The sequence below is a fragment of the Colias croceus genome, chromosome 9 (genome assembly GCF_905220415.1).
Source record: "Colias croceus chromosome 9, ilColCroc2.1".
Taxonomy (NCBI): domain Eukaryota; kingdom Metazoa; phylum Arthropoda; class Insecta; order Lepidoptera; family Pieridae; genus Colias; species Colias croceus.
The window spans coordinates 5,741,578-5,765,534 of record NC_059545.1 but is presented as its reverse complement, the minus strand read 5'-3'; the positions used below and the strand labels follow the sequence as shown (position 1 = coordinate 5,765,534).

Genomic DNA, 23,957 nt, shown 5'->3' with positions numbered 1-23,957 from the left:
TTTTTCGAGATGCACTTGCTAAATACCCACGCATCTAGCTAATATACAAAAGAACAAAACTTGTAGTTAAACAAAAACGAAAACATTAAGTCGAAGCTTTACCGATGATTATGGTGGATTTATCTTATTTATACCACGTATAATTCAAATATCTACGCGTTTCTGACAAAAAATAAGGACTTGAGGATATATTTTTAGTATTGGGATGTCAAATTAAAACTTAATATACGCTACCAAATGCTACAATTGTGAGTAAGTACCAAAATGTAACACCATTATTTATTTAAATGTTAAGGTTACATGACTATCCCATACATTGATAGCAAGAAAAATGTATTCAACTTGAAGATACTTAAAGAAAGCAACCGTATATTCCATTTTTACATATTGATCAATAAGTGTCATTAACTCATTAGTGTACACATAATGAGAACTTATTACAACAGGTGCATTAAATTATTGTTGTGTATTGTCGGTGAGTAATAATAGGCATAAGTTGAGGCTGTGTCCATTTATGGTGGAACTTATTCCGCATGCCGTTTATAGGACAAGTAGTTATTGCTACAAATATATAGAGAGTTGTTAATACCGTATATTTAAGTAACGATGAGATTATCTGTTCCCATATTTGCTCTATTATTTTTTTGTATGTAAGTATTTTGGTGAATTGATATCGTACCGTATATATATCAATAAGCCCTTTTTACTTTCAATAAATATTTTAAGCTCAGGAATTGAAGGTAGAGCTTAACGCTATGGTGCAGATTAACGCATATACCTACTATGTTATATAAGAAATCATAGTTCAATACTAGCAGCTCTATATAATTACCAAGATACTGGTCCAGTCACCGCCCTGTCGTCGAGCGAGAATGAAGCTTTCATTGGTCCAAGGTCACCCCGCAAAAACCTTAACATTTTGTTATAGAGCACAACTACAAAAAATACATCAAGTTTTAACGACTTTATGAACTAAAATGATTTCACTTGTACTCCTATTTTAATAGTTACTAAGGAATAAAACATTGTTTTATTTTTTATTTTCGATAAACATAAAATAATAAGTAAGCTTTTTATATTATAATTGTAAGAAAAATCTAGAGCAGACATATTGCTGCATATGTCTACAACTACACAAAAAAATAAACGGAAACATCGTGTAAAGAAAGCTCTCCGTATTTTAATGATATGTCAATACATGGGAAAGTAATTTTATTTATCAAACTAGCTTCCGCCCGCGACTCCGTCCGCGCGGAAAAATTAAGATTTTTTTTCTACGTATTTTTCTGGGATAAAAAGTATACTGACAGACAGCCAAAAATTTTTTGGTACGATCCAGTAACACCCCCTGCTATTTATGTTTTCAATATTTTCAATGTACAGAGTTGACCCTACAGATTTATTATATGTATAGATATATACTTTTCAAGCCCGCGTAGGAAGGACATAATAAGATAGGTACATTCGAATTAAAAAAATCAATGCTTAAACAAGTTAATTAGTAATAATTAATGAAATAAAAAGAACAAAAATCTATCACATAATTTATACTTGCATTATGCTAAGCTCTGTCGCCTTGAAAAACCAGATAACCAATGAAACTTCACTTTGAAATAATTATTTATTTTTATTTTAACACTTGCAAGAACAACATTTATTATTCCAGGCCAGTTATATATTAAAATAGAATACAATATGGCAGCATTATACAAGAACATATACATTGCCACGTGTATGAGCGGAAAAAAAATGTTCTATAACAATATGTGTAGCTCAAGTAAGAATAAATTTGTATACCTACATTACACATCTAAAAAATGATGGCACACGTGAACCAACCCTTAAAAAAAACTCGCAGCTTTTATCAACTGTTATCATTTTTGCGAATATTAATCTCCAATGTGTTATAATCAAATGGCAAATAATAATTATTTGTACAATGTAATTTCAATATTAAAAAGCTTATACACCATAGATTTTATTTAAAAGAAGTACATAAGGACGGAACTGCAAAATCAGTATTGTGTGATGAATAACAATGTAGGAATTCTCTATTTTACTATGACTGAGATATAAATAAAACCTTATCGTAACCAAAGTAAATACACAAAATCCATACTTAATATAATAAATGCGAAAGTAACTCTGTCTGTCTGTCTGTTACTCAATCACACCTTAACTACTAAACCAATTTGCATGAAATTTGGTATAGAGATATTTTGATACCCGAGAAAGGACATAGGCTACTTTTTACCCCGGGACATAGGTTAGGTTTTATCCCGTAAATTCCATGGGAACGGAAACTATGCGGGTTTTTCTTTGAAAACGCGGGTGAAACCGCGGGTGAAACCGCGGGCGCAAAACTAGTAAGGAATAAAGAAACATTCATTACCAGATACCTATATCTATTTATAGATGTGTACAATGCGTGACATTAATCCAGTGACAATTATCAAGAAACGTAAAAATTTTGCAATACCGTGAATATTCCTAAAGGAGTTACATAGATTAGATCATTTTTATCTTTCTAATGAGAAAAATAAAAACAATTTCCATGCTTTCCTGGTTTCTAAAATCATTTGGCTTTTAAGATTTGAAAGAATTAAAAAAATGTTTTTTGTTCATGTCTGTTACTCAATCACGCCTAAACTACTGAACCAATTTGCTTGAAATTTGGTAGGGAGATATTTTGATACCCGAGAAAGGACATAGGCTACTTTTTATTGCGAAATATGTACCACGGGCGAAGTCGGGGCGGACCGCTAGTACTTTATAAAATAACTAATGCCAATTAGATGTATGAACTAACAGAATTATCGTTTATAAAAGTTTGTTATTTTTAAAGTGTTTTTAATTATTATTAATTTTAATTTAATCTGGCTGCCCAAGATTGACTTTCACGCGATGAGTAAGCAAACTCGTTGAACTTGACTTTCGATATATTTGGAAGCTGAACACTATAAATACGATCGACATATGAAAGAAAGCATCAGTTAATCAGTTTTTGTCGTTCAGTCTCGAACTAACACAGACCACGATGAACTCGCTGGTGGTGTTGCTTTCCGTGATGGCGCTGGCCGCCGCCTCTCCTTCAGCTCCCGCTGTTCTCAGCTATGCGGCCGTACCAGCCATAGCCGTAGCTCCATCTGCTGTGTCACACCAATCTCGGATAGACATCAAATCATCTCCAGCTGTCATCTCCGAGACAATTACACCAATCACCCGCTCCGTTGTAGCTGAGCCAGCTGCAGTCGTCGCCGCGCCCGCCGCATACGCCGCTCCCGCTGCATACGCTGCACCCGTCGCGTATGCTGCCCCCGCCGCCTACGCTGCACCCGCTGCCTTCGCCGCGCCGGCCTTCGCCGCCGTTGCTCCTGCAGCTATCTCTAGCCAATCCAGAGTAGACATCAAGTCATCCCCAGCCATCGTTAGCACCGTTGCCGCCGGACCCGTCTTCAGCAGCTACGCATCTCCCATCGCGTACAGCGCACCCGTCGCCTCCGTCTACTCGCCATCTGCTATTGCTGCAGTACCTAGCGTATTCAGATCAGTATCTACCGTAGTAGCCGCCCCTGCCGTCGCTGCTCCCGCTGTGGTGTCTGAAACTCCCGAAGTAGCGGCCGCTCGTGCCGCTCACTTGGAAGCTAAGGCTGCTGCCCTTAACGAAGCTCACGCCATCCACAAACGGTCCGTCGTTCTTAATGGCCCCGCTCTTTCCTATGCATCTCTACCTACTGCTACCGCATACTCATCCTTGGGACACAACTACGCTGGGTCTCCTGTAGTCTACTCAACTCCCTTGGCCCACGTTTCGTCCTACGCGCATGCTCCAGCTTTCGCAAGAATATATTAAGTACCATCACGATTGCGAGGTGTCTACGCCTCGGTTCAGATTGACGAACGACTATATAACTTTAAATAAATAACATAAAACAATAAAAAAATATTTTTTTTATTTCTTCTCCCAGACTAAACATAAAAATTGTTTAAGTATTAAGTATGCAATTTCATTTTAACAAGTTTAAGTGACATAATATTAAAAGATATTAAAATTAAAAACTATACAAATTACAACAAACAATAAAAAAATACGTTCAAAAAGAACAATTTAAAAATGTACATCCATACTAATATTATAAATGCGAAAGTAACTCTGTCTGTCTGTATGTTACTCAATCACGCCTAAACTACTGAGCCAATATACATGAAATTTGGTATGGAGATATTTTGATACCCGATAAAGGAAAATGACGCAATCCCGGAAATCCCACGGGAACGGGAACTATGCGGGTTTTTCTTTGACAGCGCGGGCAAAGCCGCGGGCGGAAACCTAGTTCTAAATAATTTGTAATTAATATAGAAGAATTTAATGATTCCAACTTAAAATCAAATGCAAGCGGATTTTCGGTGCTATCATTAAACATTAGAAGTATTCAACGGAATTTCGATGATTTCGTTTTAAACCTGAGTAGATTCCATAATAAATTTGACGCTATAATCTTAACTGAATGTTGGCTTTCCGAAAATATTATAATTGATAGTTTACCCGGTTACAATTCATTTCGCTCTTTCAACCAGATAAATAAATCAGGTGGTGTAGTTATATTCGTTAAAGTTTGTCACAACTCGGTTACGGAAAATTCTTCACTTACAAACGCCGATAGCTTAAAATTAAATATTAACCATAACATTTCACTCCTGGGAATTTACCGCACTCCATCCATTCCGGTTAACGACTCATTTCTATCTTCGTTAGATAATTTGCTTCATACCTTAAGCGAAAAACCTACAGCGATAGTAGCTGGTGATCTTAATATTGATATATTCAACCCAACATGTCAGCAGTCCTTAGATTACCTATGTCTCATGTCTTCTTATTGTTTTCTTCCTACTATCACAAAACCCACACGAGGGGAAGCGTGTCTCGACCACATATTCATCAAGGCGTCCGGTAAACTATGTGGTTCCATCTGTCAATCGACTATAACCGATCATGATATTGTTATTGGCCAAGTTGTGAAGACAAAGATAACACAAAATCAACCCCGATGGCGAACAAAAATTGATACAGACGCTCTTATAAACTCTTTAAAAATGATTGATTGGAAGGAAACTCTCTCTTCTACTCACGTTGATGACGCATCTTCCTCTTTTTATGCATTACTAACAAAAAACATAGTAAAGTACTCCGTTAAAGTTAAAATAAGTCGTAAATGCACAAATCTAAAGCCTTGGATCACTCCAGGCTTAATTCGCTGCATCAAACATCGTGACAAACTGCATAAAGATACTAAGACATTCCCCAACGATCAAATCCGCCAACTCATATTTAAAAGATATAGAAACTTATGTAATAAAATTCTCCGTAATGTCAAAATACAATACAACAGCACTCTCATAGAACAAAACAAATCTAACACAAAATTGCTTTGGAAAACCATTAAAAACATAAGTTATCCCACTAATCAGACCAATTCTTCGTTAGAACTTCTCGAAATTAACAATGATGTAAACAGCTCTCTTCACAACTGTAATAAATATTTCACTTCGGTTGGAAAAACTTTATCTGAGAAGATTCTAAAAAACCTAAATATATCTCAAGAAGCTCTCATAAACTCTTACAAAACAGTTAACTCAGCATCCCAATCCTTCTTCCTCTCCCCCACCGACGAAACAGAAGTACACAAAATCATAACCAACATGAATAGTGATAGTTCTCCCGGCATAGATAATATCACAGTCCGAACAATAAAAGCCATTCTCCCTCATATCATCAAACCTCTAACACACATATATAATCTTAGTTTAGAATCAGGAGTGTTCCCAAACTGCTGGAAAACAGCAGTCGTGATACCGATTTATAAAAGTGGAATCAAAAATCACCCGGAAAACTACAGACCCATAGCCCTATTAAACATTCTTGGAAAAGTACTTGAAAAAATTGTAAACTACAGACTGACATCTTATTTAGACAAATTCCAACTTCTTTCAGATAATCAATTCGGATTTAGAAAAAACAAATCTACAGAACATGCTATCTCCCTACTTACCAATCTTATATCTTCACATGTAGAAAATAAAGAATGTTGCATAGCCGTATTCTTAGACCTGGCTAAAGCATTCGACACAATATCACTTGGACTTCTCACAAAGAAACTGGAGCAAATTGGAGTTAGAGACACATCGTTAAACTGGTTTAAGAGCTACTTAACTGATCGCAGACAATGCATAAAAATTAATAGTAATCTTAGTTCTGAACTTAAAATAGAATTCGGTGTTCCACAGGGAAGTGTTCTCGGCCCCACACTCTTTATCATTTACATTAATGATATACTCAAAATTCCTTTGGAAAATGCCCATATAATTGCTTACGCTGACGACACTGCTGTTCTTTTTCATGGTAAAGATTGGGAACATGCACAGAATATTACAGAACTTGGACTTTTAACCATAGTAGAAGCACTGAATAAAAATTTGCTCACCTTAAATTCTAAAAAAACTAAATTCTTGTCTTTTTCAAAATCCACCCGCCCCAATCCTTTACTAAACCAGACTATTAAACTACATTCTTGCACCAACCTAAACACAACTCACTCTACATGCAATTGTACTAACATCGAGTACATTCCGTTTATAAAGTACTTAGGCGTTACTTTAGACAGCAATTTAAACTATAGTCAACATATAACAGAGGTATCAGTAAAAATAAGAAAACTCATATTCATTATGAAGAAACTCCGCAACTGTACCCCCATTACCATTTTAAGACAAGTTTACATATCTCTCTGTCAATCCGTAATAAATTACAGCATTTCGATCTGGGGAAGCGCCGCCAAATCTCACCTTCTGCAGTTGGAGAGAGCTCAACGTGCACTAATTAAAGTAACTCTGAAAAAGCCTTTCCGCTTTCCAACGAACGAACTGTATCGGGAGTTCAAAGTTCATCGAGTTCGTCAACTATACGTACTATCAGCAGTTAACCTAACGCATAAATCTGTTTCTTCACGCCCCGATTACGAGGAACTACTAAGGAAAAGAAAATTTAGAATCCCACTTCCTGCATATAACTCAAAAATAGCTAGACGAAGTCCATCGTACTCACTTATCCATACCTACAATAATGTCTGTAAAACGAAATCACTGAAATATTGTAACATGCACAAATGCAACAAAATAATGAAATCTTGGCTTCATGAACTATCCTACAGCGATACCGAAGACCTGGTTTAAACATAATAACTTAAACTAATACAATAAGGATAAATTTTATTCTGGCTAGTTTTCAGAATATAAAAGGTACTCATTTACTGTAATATAAGATTAAAGTATTGATCACACTCACAAACATAAACACACTCACTACCACTCTCACACACTACCACACACACACACTTCCACACACACACAATACTCACCCTCACACACAACCCTATTACTCCTAACTCCACATTTGTTAGATAAATACGTTTTTTTCCTATTCTAATGACGATGTGTTCCTATGTAATTCAACATAAATGTATACCGTTTCTGAGATCCAAGACACAGGCAACAGCCTAGTTTGGATCTCCAGTAACACTGTATGTTCTATACTTTTGGTTAATAAAGATTTTTATTATTTATTTTATTTATTATTAATATATTGACTTGCTTATCATATTATATCGAACCATAATATCCTATAAGTAAATAAAAGTCCTAAGTACTCAATGCTAAAAATAAATCCAATTATATTTTTATTATTAATTTAAGCCCACCTTAAACATTATCTCATTGGGTAATGGGCATAATACTTCAAAACTGTGGAGTACTACTAACAGAATTTTTATAACATTTTATGAAACAATTAGCAACAATTACCATATTTTGAAATTCTCAAAAAATTATACTATTATCATAAAAGGAATCGCATTTGAAAGTTTTAGTAAAAGGTTTTAAAGTATGATATACGCAGATTCTGTGTTATAACAGAAAATAATATGCTAAGTACACACCATTATTTACGAAGATATATTTTCGTAATAATAAGTAGGTATGCATTGCTCATATAACATGAATGAATACTCCATTTCGTGCATACTTTGACAGTTGGCTTTGTTACAAAAGCTTTTTTTCACCGTTGACGTAAACCAGAGCACGTTTAATGCTATCAGATTGCATTAGAGATTACATGTGGACAGATAACGTCTTTTGTTGAGAAATATGGCAACCCTGTAGTGACTTGGAGTCTACACGCGTTGTGGACAAACAGGCATTGTCTTGTGCTAGCACGTGTGACCTGCTCTAATGTGAGTAGTGAACCGTGAAAGATATGCATTTATTTGTTATTCAGACGCTTTAGGAAATGAAATAATCGATCAATCGCAATATTATTCAGAATATGTAAATACGAGGATGCGAAGTCGTATTAACATTTTTATATCTTCCGATATCGGGCCAGATGTATGCTTGTATTTTGCTTCTTATATAGTAACAAAAGCCTTTTTGGTTATTGTTTTTAATCATTGTACGCTATATAACAAGTTCGCTTGAGCACGCGAAATAAATTAACGTTACGTTACTCAATTATGTTATAGGTAGGTAGGTTTCCTTAATTACTCTAAATATTTTTAGAACAAGGACAAAAATTCGTATTTATTTTTATTAATTAACACAATATATATTAAATGTAATTGTTTCCTTTACTTAATTGTGTATAATTAAGTATTTAAATTTATAAAAATACTTTTTTTTTATTCATAATTACAAATTTCTTACCCGTAAGTAAAAGTAAGTATGTACTTAAATTTGAATCTGATTTATCACGTCTCCTTAAATACAAGTCTTCCATTCATTATCATTCGAAATATTAGATAGCAACAAACACATTTTTTTAAATATAATAATAACATTTACGCGATAAAGAGTAGGATTAAATCCTGAATTTAAGTACTAACATAATAAATGTTTAATAGCTTCTCACTATGATTAATATAAACATGATGTTACTGCGATAAATTAATTATTAAGTAGGTAGGTCTAGCTCATATTTCAACTATATCCCATATCAATTTTATTATCCTCGTAATTTAGGTATTATTATAGGTGAAACAAAATACTATATAACAATTATTTTGGCTACTCTATAATATGGAATATATTGAAGAATAATTTATGAATATAGATTTTCATTAATATTCACATCGTCAACACACTTACATTCGATGTAACTTCCGCATGTAATAGTGGTCAATTGGATATAGGTAGTAAAAAACATTAGACGACATGATATTTGGCGATATAGTTTGAAGGTGATTCAGTGGCATTTTTATATACGAGTATTGGGTAAGTAGCGTCGCTATATAAGCTATCGTCGGCACATGTTAGACATCATTTGATCTAATTTCGTTGATCAAACAACACAACACAGACCACGATGTACAAGTTGGTGGTGTTGTTCTCTGTGCTCGCGTTGGCAGCGGCTAAGCCCAGCTGGGTAGCTCCAGTGACTTACAGCGCTGTGTCACCCGTGGCCTACAGCGCCGTCTCACCCGTGGCCTACACCTCCGTCGTTTCTCCAGCCGTCAGCACCGTCGTGTCGCCCGCCACCAGCTCCGTCTCACAATACAGCAGCAGCGTAGTTCACGGATCCCCCGCTGTACCTGCAGTATACAGCGCCGCCTATGCTCCAGTGAGCCATGCCGTCGTCCCCGCTGTCGCCGGTTGGTCCCAAGCCCCTGGATCTCCCGCTGTTGTCTTAGACGCCGTACAAGGTGTTCCTTTGGACACCCCTGAGGTCGTCGCTGCTCGCGCTGCCCACTACCAAGCCAAGGCCTTATCTGGTGTGCACAGAATCGCCAAGCGCTCGCTCGCCGCTGTTACCCCTGTCACCTACAGCTCGGTTGTATCTCCAGTGGCCTACTCCTCCCCCGCTTACGTTTCAGCGTACTCCCCATACGCCTACTCTGCCTACTCTGGCCCAGTTGTATCCTCTTACTCCGTATACCCAAGGGCCCTCTCTGTCCACCCATGGTAATATATAAAATATCCGATTTTAACCGATAATATTTGATCAACGAACATGTACAAAGTTCACTGCCAATAAAATTTTTGAATCCATTTTTTTTTGTTTTAGTATTTACACCTATTATTATATTATATACCAAGTATGCAAGTGTACCCATGCCTATCACTTTATATTTTAACAGATTATTAATATAGTATATTAGTATTAGCATTTTTAAGGTCAATTATTTCATGTAAGATTGACAATACTGTGAAATAATAGCCATAGCCATACCTTTTTTTTACTAATTGAGTAATATTATTTGAAGTAACAATTCCTATATGTATGTAGTAGTTAATATGTTGTAATAATACATTATGAGTTTCAGATATGTAAACGGTAATATATTATTAATTAAATTATTACTATCTAATATAATTAAATTTAATATTAAATGCAGTTTTGAAATATTTAGATACATTAAATGATATATATCTTTTTAATATATTTAAATTTTGAATTTTAATTAACATCAATTTACATAGTTTTATAATTAGATACCTCAAAATATGTATCTTATACCTACTTAATTCATTTTCGTCTATCTTGTTTATACTTATATTTAATTCAAATTCCAGAGAAACAAATTTAACTAATGATAATTATCTTCTTATAGCTACAGTAGTAACTAAAAAAAATGTGTATAGTTATATTTGTTTATTTAATAAAATTCGATAAATTGTGTAAAATCAAACAGATACAAAGTTACTTAGCGAAAAGTTCACCACATAATCCGTCCTAATAATGTCCTACATGAGGGTGGAACGACCCGTAAGCGCCTGCGCCATAATGTCCGAATGGTTTATGCAGTATGGGAGCAGCTAAGACCGGAGCAACAACTTCCTTCACAATAGGCACAATTGATGAAACAATTGCTGGCGCTGAATGCACATCCACTCGTTCTTGATGGGAAACCGCCAATGGAGCCAAGCCTGTCAAGTGCGTAGCTACTGGGGCTAAATGGCCAATATGCGCCAATGGTTCGACGAAATGCGGTGATCTCTTCAGTATGTGGTGTCCAAGCGGCTTAGCGAATCCGTGACCAAATCCATGGCCAAGGCCGTGTCCTCCATAGCCGTACGCATGGTTAAGGTAAGGCACTGGTATCGGTGCGGCAACGGTGTGCAATGGCGCCACTGGTATAGCATAACCATGAGAGAAGGCTAGAAATACACAGAAACACAATAAGCGGAACATTTTCTGACTTTGCTTATGGCTTTTAATTTTGGTTACTTATTGTTACTGCTTGTCTTGACTAACGCTCCTTGTGACATGACCCTTCCTCTTATACTACTAATTCTGATTCACGGTGACAGGATTGAAGTTCCCAATAATAGATTGGTCACGCTATTGAGCATGGTTAACAAAAACTCGGAATTAACTCGATTGTTAGGTAACTGGAAATAGGCATGATTAGTTTCAGTGTCTATACACTTTAAGGTGCCTTTTTAATGTGAATAATTTACCGAGCTATCTCATAAAAAACCAAATGAGTGGGAAAAGAACGAGTCTGAATAAGTGTGTAAACACACCAACTAATTTAGAAATTAAAGACTTTCAAACGGATTTTACCCCGGCGACCACGCTCGCTGTAAAGTGTTCGAAACGTCGGGAAAATAATATAATGAATAAATCGCGTTTAAAAGTCTTTAATTTCTAAATGTAGATATATTATACTCGCGTAAAATCAAACACTAGAAATTACCACCAATTAATTACATCAATATTAACTTGAAATATACCTAATGTAAAATTTATGTTATAACTTTAACGTTAGTGATTTTACAATTACGTAGTTCATTAGATATTCCTTAAATATCAAAATTTTTCATATTAAACTTCCCATGATTTTGATACTTATCTTAGGTTCCATTATTGCCCATGATACGTTTATCCTCAAAGCATAGTATATAAACCCCTTATATTACTTTACTCTTTGATATAAACACAGAAAGCAAAGGTTTCATTCATAAAGAAGCGTGCATCTTAATCAGGTCAATGCCCTTTGTGATGCAACAACCTGTCATCGTCGACCGAGAACTTGAATCGCGTCCGCGCAATCAACTTACATCTACCGTTATGCGCTTATAAAACTACGACCTTAGGGTCCGTTCACACAGACCGGCTCTGAGAGGAGAGCAGATTCTTATCACGATGAAAACAGAGTTTTTAGTATTTGTAACTTAAGGTTTATTTTTGCGTGTGCACTGCTTTTGACATTAAGAATGCTTGAACGCGCTTGGTGTGAAATAATAAGAGGAGCTGACCGGCTCCGATCGCGTACTTTTTCTCATTCGCGCAGCCGTTCAGCTCCGATTACATTCGCATCCGCTTTCAGATAGCTTCCAGCTGGTCTATGTGAAATAGTTGACGGCTCCGCTCCGACCAACTCCAAGCGTATACGATCCGGTCTGTGTGAAAAGAAAAATGCGCGCCGATGCTCTCCGAGCCTGTCTGTGTGAACGGACCCTTACATGTCATAACTATTACTCTCGATATCGACTTTGAAATGTTTTTACTAATAGTTTTTTGTTTGGTGTTATGTAATGTGCAATGTCAGTTAGTTCCTCTTATATTGTCCGCGCCTAGTGCCGTGTCTCATCAATCGCGAATCGATATAAAACAATCAGCAGTCACGCCTTTTATTTATAATCCATCGGGTACACTACTTGCAAGTCATATTGAGGAGGAAAAACCACAAATTGTGAGGACAACAAATGTAGTTGCTGATGCAGTATTGATGCCTATTGCCATGACTTTCTTTCATAATCTTCCTTTGGCCAGAGCTTTGGAGCATCCAATTTCTATACATACAATACAAGACGAAGGGAATCCAGAAGACAATACAATTAAAACAATCCATTCATCCTAGTAACTCGAGATAGAATACATAAAAAACAGACACTTCTTTCTAGAAGCAGGAGGACTATGAAGCTTAATTGCATTTTAACATTGTTTGACAAAAATATGTCTTCAAAATATATAAATTTGTTTTAATTAAGAGATACTCATACTAATATTATGAAATTAATCATAGGAAAAATAAATATGTAGATTCATGTTAATAGGAAAGAAATAATAAAAATTATATTTAGTTCTCTTTGTTTTATTTACAAATCATGTATGTACATTTACACTGTTTAAAAACGGATATTTTAAATTGAACTGAGAAAAACAATTGGTGCAGCGTTTAATGTTGTACTGGGTGGGAAACTAAGGGAGAAAGGGTTTGGACTGGATTACTTCTTAATAAACTGAGTATAGGCAATGGGAGCATGAGAAATTACTGACGCAGGGTACCCGAAAGATGTCGCCAACGGAGCAGCAGCAGTGTATGTGGTCACATAAGGCGCACGAGACACGTAAGTTGTTGGGGTAAAGTAAGCCAAAGGTGCGGACCGTTTCTTGATTAAATGCGTTGTACTATAGATGGGTGACGCGTGGATCAAAGGTGTAGCGTACGAGTGGTAGGTCGTGGTGATGGGCGCTGCAGCATAAGCCCAAGGAGCCCGAGCCACAAAAGCTGTTGGCGCTATGTATGTCCTCAGAGCCAAAGGTGCGGACCGCTTCTTGATATAATGAGCGTACGTTGGGATCGCGGAGTAGGTAAAAGCTGAAGAAACGAGAGGAGACGGATGGATGACACTGCTGGCCTGTCTCGAGATGGTTGTAGTCGCTGGCGATACAAGTGTAGAGGTGTAAGCGAAGGGTACGCTGGCAATTAAGCCTGGCGAAGCCACCGCCGCGGCGAAAAGAGCTGACAACACCACCAATTTGAACATCTTGGTCTGTGTTGTTCTGTCGAGAAACTGATAGCGAACAATTCTGAACATCGTATTTATTGAAAGTGATCTCAAAAATTAAGGGCGGTATTGCATTGTAAACCGGTGCAAGAAGGTCGTCCGGGAAGTTGATATTTACACTTAACAAGGCCATCGAGAAGCTCAAACAGGCCAGTCCATCACCGTCAACTTAAAATAAAGATCAAAAAATAAAAGCAATGTCAATGGAACACTTTCATCCCTTTAATCGCAACAGTTCTTTCAATTAAACCAACATTTTCCAATAAAGTTAAATATATCATAATATTCAAGGTAAAGTTTCTATAAAATATGAACTCCTAAAAATTTCAGGGATTATTAAATACTAGATTTCCGCCCGCGGCTTCGCCCGCGTTTGCAAAGGAAAACCCGCATAGTTCCCGTCCCCTTGGGATTTCCGGGATAAAAACTATCCTATGTGTTAATCCAAGTTACCCTCTATATGTGTGCTAAATTTCATTGTAATCGGTTCAGTAGTTTTTACATGAAAGAGTAACAAGCATCCATACATCCATACATCCTTACAAACTTTCGCCTTTATAATATACTAGCTTTCGCCCACGACTTTGTACGTGCATCCCCGTTTTTCCCGGTTCCCGTAAGAATATCGGGAAATCCTTTCTTAGGGGACGCCTACGTTATGACATCTACCTGCATGCCAAATTTCAGCCCGATACGTCCAGTGGTTTAGGCTGTGCGGACAGTGCGTTGATAGATCACTATATCAGTCACCTTTGAGTTTTATATATATAGATTATATTAGATTAGATTAGATTGATATAGGTATTATTATTATGGTTAATTTGTAATCTGTGTATTGGAAAATTGAAATGTTAGTATGTGACAATATGAACGTAATTTAAATATAATATTGTATTGCAATACCTGCATAAGGTTTCTAATATGTAAAATGTATTAGTATGCAATAAATTATTTGATTTGATTTGATTTGATTTGATTAGCTAATTACAAAAAAAAAACCTTTTATTAAGTGGATAAATTCTAAGAGATTCAATTCTACATAAGTATTGTATTTATTTTTTAATAATAAAATATTTAGAATTGGAGATAGCAAGAACCTTACTTTTACGAACTCCAATAGCTAAACTTTAAATAATTGATAAGTTACCAACCAATAATAAGAAATGAAACCATTATAATCAAGCTCTTGTCGGATACTATTGTCTATGTGTAATATTCGATGAAGTTCCGTCATAACATTGTTCACTTTTTTTTCATATAGAGGTATAAATTATTAGAACATCTGCTATAAATAGTAACAAAATAAAGTTTGATTTCCTGAAGTCCCCATGCTTTGTTTGTAATCTGGACTTTACTTGGATGATACTTTGGAATAATTCTTCGAAACTCCTTTTATTATCTTTACTTGTTTATTATAAATACAATTTTAACTTTACTAATTTTTTATTTATGAATTACGATTACAATGCGTTTGCGTTTAAATCGCGCAGCAAAATATTGTAAAATATAAATATAAATATACAGATACAGATAATCGTTAACTTATACAGGGTTTTCTACCCTAACGATATATGAATAAAATTTATATCGCTTATAAATTACACAAAATGTATTTAGTTATCTAATTGTACTTTATTAATATTTTGATAAAAATAATTAAACCAAACCACTTTATAATATATTCATGAATCATGCTTAATGGATAAAAATTGAAGTACACACAAATTATGCAGCGTTACGCGTGACATTTTTCCGTTACACGCCATCTTTTTCTTATCCCTACCACGCGTGATTCGACGTATTTATGTAAAGTTGCATATAGTAAATTATTTTTTGAAAAATAAGGTCATAAAGAAGTTTCACTTCTTACGTGTCTACACTTGTTAAAACTTGATAAACACTTGTTAAAAGTTGAAGCTGGCTTGAAATTCGTTGGATTAGTTGGATGCCTGCCCGGTAGCGTGTTCCAAAATCCAAATACTTCGTACCTAATTCGTGTTCGTAATATTATGTTTATATTATATAAAAGGAACGTAGGAGTATAAATAACTAATGCATGCAGATAGCATTATTCATAATTACAATATTTAAAAAATATGCAAAAATGTAACATGTTTTATCCATTTATAAACTGTATAATTTAAAATAAGAAAAACGCATAAAGCCTTCTATATAAATAAGTTGCAACTGGAACAATGCTTAGTTATTGAGAATTGATTCTGCAAAAAAGCCTTATGGTAAATCAGGAACTCTACATTTATGTTTTATGAAATATGACACATAGTTAATTATAACTAAAAAAAAGTATATTATATATTATGTTTGCCTTTATTTGTCTAATATGACCTAAGAACTACTACAAAAAAATGAATATGGCATAAATAGATATATACTTAATATATTATCTGGGTACATTTAGGTTTTACGTACATTTATTCATAGTTCAGTGTAGTTAAGAGCAAATCAAAAGTCAAAAGCAAATTCAGGTAGAGTTGAATTTGATATTTTGTTTGTATGTCATTCAAATGCTTTATAAATATATTTTTTAAAGAATAGAAAAGTAGAGGTGCTGACGACGTTATCTCAGTGCACATTATAAATGACACTCGAACTCTGCTCATTAGATCTGGATGTTTCAATGGCACCACATAAGAAGCGCCGATTTCAGGAGAAAACCATTCATCGAAATTATTAGGTATACTCATAAAAATTCATATAGGGTCTATGGTGTATCCATATCACGATGATATTATATTAAAGAATAACCATGCCTTTAGGTAGCGTAATAGTCAACGACCGAAGAAGTGCATTTAATAAAGTTATCGAACACATATTATATGTTTACAAGGTCTCATATATACTATCCAGTCTGGAAGAGCAGTGAGCTAACAAAGAATAACAATGAATATAATAGCTTGGGTTCGGATAGCGCACACAATACACGTAAAAGTATAAAATCGAGACACGTGCAGTGCTATTAGCTAATATTTAGGTCGCTGAAGATTCATGTACGAGTGCGAGTGACGCAGATCTGCCAAGCACTTGAATAATTCATTAAGGTATTAAACGTGTTGCCCTTGTTGCAGAATATAAATTAGATTATGAAAATATTGGACTCATGAATATAATAGACTTTTATGTAAAATTGCCCGTGATGTCATTTAAATAATGTTTACAATGCGAATAATTTCAAAATATATTGTTTTTATGAAAACTACATTAAATCACATAAACGTCTGCTCAAAGCCAATTTAAATCTCAAAGCGACCAAAATATATACTTTATTCATAAAGTGCAACAAAAATGCACTTGCACTGATACATAAACAATCTTTCGTATTGAGACAAAAGTAGTCCTTTCATGGCCAACGATGTGTTCCGGAGACGCCTATCTAGTTAATAGTATGATGCAAGTATAAAAGACGATTGCAGTTCTCTGACAGCATCAGTGTGATCACAGAAAGCAACACAGACCAACCTTGCAAAATGATGAAGCTGGTGGTGTTGTCTTGCGTGTTGGCGGCGGCCTCCGCTACAAACTTGTTGGCTGGCTACGTAGCGCCATGGGCTTATGCCACCCCCTTAATCCAACCATACAACTACCGGGGACCTTTGTCTCTCGCTCCAGGACAGCCCGCTAACATCTTGGGCGCTGACGGACGGCCTTTGGATACACTTGATGTCAACTTGGATCGGTCAGCTCATCTTACTGCTAAAGCTCTTGATAACGGCATCCACCTTTTGAAGAAGCGTTCCGTTGTCGCCGCTCCCATCGCCGCCGCCTATGCTGCACCTTTCGCGTACGCTGCGCCTTTTGCCTACGCTGCGCCTCTCATCCAGCCTTCCAACTACCGTGGACCTCTGTCGCTCGCTCCCGGCCAGCCCGCTAACATCTTGGCCGCCGACGGCAGGCCTCTCGACACCTTGGATGTGAACTTGGACCGCGCTGCCCACTACACTGCTAAGGCTTTTAATGGTGCACATATCCTGAAGAAGCGGTCGGCTATCCTCGCCCCTGTAGCTCCCGTCGTCAGCCCCGTCGCCGTCGCCCGGGCTCCACTGATCGCCTCCACCTTCGGTTACACCGCACCAGTCGCCCCGATCAGCCAGCTCACTTACGCAACGCATTTTGCCTATACACTATAAATACGACGACTCAATCCGACTGACACTTGACGCACACATGTAAATACTGAAAATACATAATTTAAAAAAAATATGTGAATTCTTTCATTATGATTGTATGAATCTTGTTACAAATTGTTATTGAGCATTTATACGAAAATACTAAGCTGCAGTGTGTCTACCTAAATAGTAATTGTGATTGATCTAGTTACCTTATAATAAGATGATAATATATATCAAATAAGTAGTTAAATGATCTGTATGGCTACCTCCATAGGGGTCATTATTATCTAAGTAATGAATTCATTTTAGAGTTTTTATTTAAAGTATTTATTCGCTTACATTTCAATTATACATTAACTATTTCAAAGAGATCAAATAAACAAGTGAAGCTATTAGTAGAGTACCGTAAGGCATAAAAATGGTCAAACCTCGGAACCCAGGGCCAGTCAATGAATCTGTATATCAAGTATGAGACTGCATTATTAAAACCTCAAATAAAAAAGTTAAAAAAAAAAATTTGACCGATCTCGATTTACAACAATTTTTAACAACAATTTACTGAAAAATTAGAGGCGGAAGGGGGAAAAAGTGTTTATAGTGAAAAATTTAATTTTATTTGTAATAAATTACATGTGCAGAGTAACTTCAATGTAAATTTATTAGATTATCGTAAAAAATAAGTTACAAAAAAAAAATTATCATTAACTAAACACATTGTTACATCATTGTACATTGTTGTCGTCGTCGTCGATCTCGTTGATATAGATTGTAGGTTGTTTTTAATTCTGCGAGTGAAAATTGACAATCATCATTTTCTTCAATATATTTGAAAATCTGCTCCATTGCTGCATCTACTTGCATTGTTACTGGATGAATTTTTTTCTCCCTCTGAGTCTGTTTTAGCGTTGTTTTTAAACGCATGCAACAATCCGCGTGATATTTAGCCTATTTAGTTCCCTGAGCTACTAAAATATCTTACACGCCTACAATTCTTTTATAAATATTGCGACAATATTCACTTTTGTCTTCACATATCAAACTTATATTTTTATATGCATATATGCATAATATAAATGAAAAACAAATACTTACAATTTATGCCACTATTTTCAAAGTTTTTAAAACTCAGTAATGTTCAGTAATTATTAACATTAATTTTTAATAAACAAAAATCTTAATATATATTATAAAGGCGAAAGTTTGTAAGTATGGATGTATGGATGTTTGTTACTCTTTCACGTAAAAACTACTGAACCGATTACAATGAAATTTAGCACACATATAGAGGGTAACTTGGATTAGCACATAGGATAGTTTTTATCCCGGAAATCCCACGGAAACGGGAACTATGCGGGTTTTCCTTTGCAAACGCGGGCGAAGCCGCGGGCGGAAATCTAGTCTGAAATAAATATTTTTCGGAACGAAAACAACAGCTACTACGTATTAAGTCTAGCAAGTTACAACGTGTACTATCCTGTGAGGGCCCGCCATGAACAATACCGAACAGCTGCTGTTATCCCCTCTATTCTCCAACCCGACCTTCATCGGTATATCTGCGGTCCCTACAGATCCAAGATCAAGTTTTCAAGTTTGTAATAGTAATTGTTCTTTTTAAAATATGACTTTTGACTAATATAAATCAATGAAAACTCCAAAAAATTAATAATTGTTTATAATAATTTTTAAAAAATTGAGAGCGCCAAAAAATTTTTTTTTAACATTTTTCTATATACTATTAAAAACATATTTTCAAGGTTTATATTAAGATTCATTGACTGGCCCTGGATTCCGAGGTATAAACCTTACGGCGCTCCACTATATGAGTATTTAGATTTATTTTTAGCGAAAATGCATTTGTCAAATCCAGTTATAAGATCACAATATGATCACAATAGATTTTTGCACTATAAAATACATAATTTACACGTTGCAAACGCATAATTACGAGTAAAGAGTGATGAAAATAATTAATATTCGCTATTTTCAAGACTATATCATCATCATCGTCAAAAGACCATTACAACAAAAATAATTTGATTTTTTTGATAAAAAAGGAATGTATTAGTTTTACAAGTATACTACTACAACCACAAAAATCTATATATTATTCAAATATTTTTAAACGTATAGGTACCTAAATAATAACGATAACCTATACTACCACACTTTCTAATGAAAGTGGCCCTTTTATCATACATAGTTATCAACATGACAAACTCTTTTTGTAGAGTCAGATTTTAACTTTTCCTGTACAAAGCACATGTAGATCTCCTCACTTCAGTCTTCAGTCATATTACCAAAGACTGTTTTTTTCAACTGACTTCAAAAAACAAGAATTCCTAATTCGACTGTATTTCTTTTTTAGGTTTGTCACCTCAGAACTTTTTTATTCGTAAGCTACCTCTCCTGTAGTCCCGTCTAAATTTGGTCTAGTTGTGACAATTTTTAGTTTAGTTAGGCGGGTTACATTTTTGTTAAAAGTAATTATGTATATGATAATACTGCTGTATTGTCATATACATAATACATACTGCTATATTGTCATATACATAATTATTATTATACACAATACAAAAATAATAATCACTGATATGTCAAGTCTGAATGTCTGATTACGGTATACTGGGAATACCTACTCATTAATCTCATTTAATTACAACAAGTATTAAGATTGATGTCATCATTCATTCATTGATGGATAAATATTATTGGATAAATGTATGTACATATATCAATAGTTTTAAAAAAAGTTGACGATCAGCCCTTTGTGCCGCAGCTAATTTTTACCCTGAGGCTGGTTTCAGAGCTTGACCGACCGTCAGTGCGTACGTCAGTCGGGCTTGTCATATGTATGGAAATTCATAAAACCTTTCATAGCTAGACTGACCATACGCACGCGTATTGTCATGCGCATTAGTGTAAAGTCATACAATTGTTGATGCGTATCGTCAGGACCGACGGTACGCACTGACGGTCAGTCTAGCTCTGCAACCAGCGTAAGTTAACCTTTAGTTTAGTAAGCGTTAGCAACTACTAAGTATTCTGTGCTTTAGCCTTATTCACTTCATTCAGACTGAAAATGACTTCCGAATAGTCCTTAAATTTGCTTTTATGAAGCTATCACTTTTATGATAATAAGTAATCGATTTTGACCTACTATTAATGGACAGATTTAATTCAAACATTGAACATGTATATTGATATCTGAAGTGAGAATATAATAATTTGATGAATTTGTCATAAAAAACGTGTATGTAAGTTTGTGAAATTGTATTTATATTTAACAAATAAAATATAAATGCATATTGCATACGCGTACCCGGATGAATTTAAGTAATATATTTCGTGCCCGACATGTCCTAGAGCCAAAAAACTTTGACGACATGTGACATTAACCAACCCGCTCTGGCCAGCATGATGGATGGACCTAAAAAATTAAAGGCAGCTGTGTCTCTGTGTGTCTGTGTGTGCTAAAGGAATACAATAGGTTGATGATAATAATGGTAAATCAAGTATTTCTGACGATAATTTAATTCCTATCATCATACTGGGTTAAATTACAAATATCGCGTCTATTGACACAAATAACGTTTTCTAAGATCTCTTTCAGCCAAGTATCGGAAATCTTAAAAACTTAATTAAAAAAAAATAGAATCTTGCAATTTTTTACATAATGATATAGATTCTATGATCAGTTTTTAATAGTTTTTCGTTTCTTATTATTATTCGTCTTGCTTACTTCTACGTTACTTTGACACAGTTCTAGATTGCTAAGTATGTATAATTTTGTAAAGTTTTCTAGATACCTACGACAAAATAATCACTCACATTTTGTTTCTTGTTTAGTGGTGAGTTAGTTGTTGATGTTTGGTTAGTATATTGTTAAAGATTGGGTCTTAGGTCTCCTAAATTGTTTAAGATCATATTAATGAATGAATGAACAGTTTTTATTGTACTTATATACATTTTATAGGTTGTTACCTGATTGAGAACTAATTACCAAGGAACCTGCAGAGATGTACCTCTATAATGAGCTGTTTTATCACTCAATTCCTTTTAGCAAACCCAACATGTATTAGCAGTTTTGAAATTATAAAGTATGTAAAGTAAAATGCTAAAAAAAATATTAATTAATCATAAATATTAATAAAAAAAAGCATAACATAATTTCGAAATATATAAGTACCTACCTATATATATTGTTTAGACTTTAGATCATGTTCCCAGCGGAGCCATATTATTAAAGTTTATAATAAGTGTAGTAATATTACACAAATAAGTTATATTCAACGTATAATTAACAGTTAGGTATGTGACTAGGGTTGAAATGAAAAGAAAGTGAAAGTAAAATATATGTGTATTTTGCAAAAATACGCCTGCCAAGTAACTGAACTTTATTTTCTTATCAAAAGTAATTCGTTCATGGTCAACAATGTGTTCCGGCGACGCCCGTCGAATTATTAGTGCCTCAATAGTGTAAGTATAAAAGTGAATAGCAGCTTCTCAAATGCATCAGTGTGAGCACAGAAAGCAACACAGACCAACCTTACAAAATGATGAAGCTGGTGGTGTTGTCTTGCGTGTTGGCGGCGGCCTCTGCCACAAACCTGTTGGCTGGCTATGTGGCGCCATGGGCTTATGCCACTCCCTTAATTCAACCATACAACTACCGGGGACCACTGTCTCTTGCTCCGGGACAGCCCGCTAACATTTTGGGCGCTGATGGGCGGCCTTTGGATACTCTTGACGTCAACTTGGACCGGTCAGCTCATCTCACTGCCAAAGCTCTAGAAAACGGATTCCACGTTTTGAAGAAACGGTCTGTCTACGCGGCTCCTCTGCCCGCCGCCTATGCCGCCCCCCTTGCCTACTCCGCACATTTTGCTTACTCGGCGCCTGTCGCCTTCGCTGCGCCTCTCATCCAGCCTTCCAACTACCGTGGACCTCTGTCACTCGCTCCCGGCCAGCCCGCTAACATCTTGGCCGCTGACGGCAGGCCTCTCGACACCTTGGACGTAAACTTGGACCGCGCTGCCCATTACACTGCTAAGGCTCTGAACGGTGCTCATATCCTCAAGAAACGGTCGGCCTTCCTCGCCCCTGTAGCTCCCGTCGTCAGCCACTACACCGTCGCCCGGACTCCACTGATCGCCTCTACATACTCCTACAGCACACCTATTGCCCGGATAAACCACCTTTCATACGCTTCCCCTGTTGTCCGGTATTATTAAGTAATAACTAAAAGCGCTTTAACGACTTACAGCCCAACCTACACAGAGCAGGCCGTGTACTATAAATCAACGACCCATTATTAATGAATAAGAACTGATGTAAATAAAATTGAAAAATATATATATATTTGAAAAAAATAACAGAATTGTTATTGTTTCTTTGAAAATATCTGGTACAAACGCATTTATTTGTTAAGTTTAGTGGTAAAGAAAGCTTACGAACTGAATGCCATCAATGGATTAATATCAGATTTCGTGTTTTGCACTTTTCCACCCATTTAAACTGCGTATTAAATAAATTATTGTAGTTTATGTTTTCTTTAGACGGAGTTCAAACTAAAAAACTTTTTATTTTGAACTAGCTGTTCCCCGCGGTTTCACCCGCATTGCTCCGCTCCTGTTGGTCTTAGCGTGATGATATGTAGCTTATAGCCTTCCTCGATAAATGAGCTATCTAACACCGAAAGAATTTTTCAAATCGGACCAGTAGTTCCCGAGATTAGCGCGTTCAAACAAACAAACAAAGAAACTCTTCTGCTTTATAATATTAGTATAGAATTAAAACCAAGATTTTCGGCGTGTTCTTCATTATTCGTGATCTATTTTGACACGCATAAGTTTCTTTTTTTTTCCTAAAATCTGCTATTTAACAAGTTTTCCTAAATGGCGGAAAATTGATGTAGATATTTATTGAGCTACCTCTAATAATTTTTATTTTCATTAGCTTCTGTACTTGTAAGAGAAAAATACTCAC

The 23,957-nt window shown here is 35.6% G+C and overlaps 6 protein-coding genes across 6 annotated transcripts; 4 read left to right on the top strand and 2 right to left on the bottom strand.

Moving 5' to 3' along the window:
- Nucleotides 1-2,696: 2,696 nt before the first annotated feature.
- Nucleotides 2,697-3,938, top strand: LOC123694264 (cuticle protein 16.5-like). The gene has a single exon (XM_045639656.1). It carries the CDS (start codon nucleotides 3,038-3,040, stop codon nucleotides 3,851-3,853), a length of 816 nt encoding a protein of 271 aa, XP_045495612.1. The 5' UTR covers nucleotides 2,697-3,037; the 3' UTR covers nucleotides 3,854-3,938.
- Nucleotides 3,939-9,355: 5,417 nt separating this feature from the next.
- LOC123694269 (cuticle protein 21-like) lies at nucleotides 9,356-10,095 on the top strand. The gene has a single exon (XM_045639662.1). The coding sequence runs from the start codon at nucleotides 9,413-9,415 to the stop codon at nucleotides 10,010-10,012; it is 600 nt and encodes a 199-aa protein (XP_045495618.1). The 5' UTR covers nucleotides 9,356-9,412; the 3' UTR covers nucleotides 10,013-10,095.
- Nucleotides 10,096-10,752: 657 nt separating this feature from the next.
- Nucleotides 10,753-11,308, bottom strand: LOC123694272. The gene has a single exon (XM_045639665.1). It carries the CDS (start codon nucleotides 11,237-11,239, stop codon nucleotides 10,781-10,783), a length of 459 nt encoding a protein of 152 aa, XP_045495621.1. The 5' UTR covers nucleotides 11,240-11,308; the 3' UTR covers nucleotides 10,753-10,780.
- Nucleotides 11,309-13,132: 1,824 nt separating this feature from the next.
- LOC123694271 (larval/pupal cuticle protein H1C-like) lies at nucleotides 13,133-13,840 on the bottom strand. Its single transcript, XM_045639664.1, has one exon. The coding sequence runs from the start codon at nucleotides 13,822-13,824 to the stop codon at nucleotides 13,282-13,284; it is 543 nt and encodes a 180-aa protein (XP_045495620.1). The 5' UTR covers nucleotides 13,825-13,840; the 3' UTR covers nucleotides 13,133-13,281.
- Nucleotides 13,841-17,277: 3,437 nt separating this feature from the next.
- On the top strand, nucleotides 17,278-18,365 carry LOC123694268. Its single transcript, XM_045639661.1, has one exon. It carries the CDS (start codon nucleotides 17,331-17,333, stop codon nucleotides 17,988-17,990), a length of 660 nt encoding a protein of 219 aa, XP_045495617.1. The 5' UTR covers nucleotides 17,278-17,330; the 3' UTR covers nucleotides 17,991-18,365.
- A 4,107-nt stretch (nucleotides 18,366-22,472) lies between these two features.
- Nucleotides 22,473-23,349, top strand: LOC123694267. The gene has a single exon (XM_045639660.1). It carries the CDS (start codon nucleotides 22,526-22,528, stop codon nucleotides 23,201-23,203), a length of 678 nt encoding a protein of 225 aa, XP_045495616.1. The 5' UTR covers nucleotides 22,473-22,525; the 3' UTR covers nucleotides 23,204-23,349.
- Nucleotides 23,350-23,957: the final 608 nt, after the last annotated feature.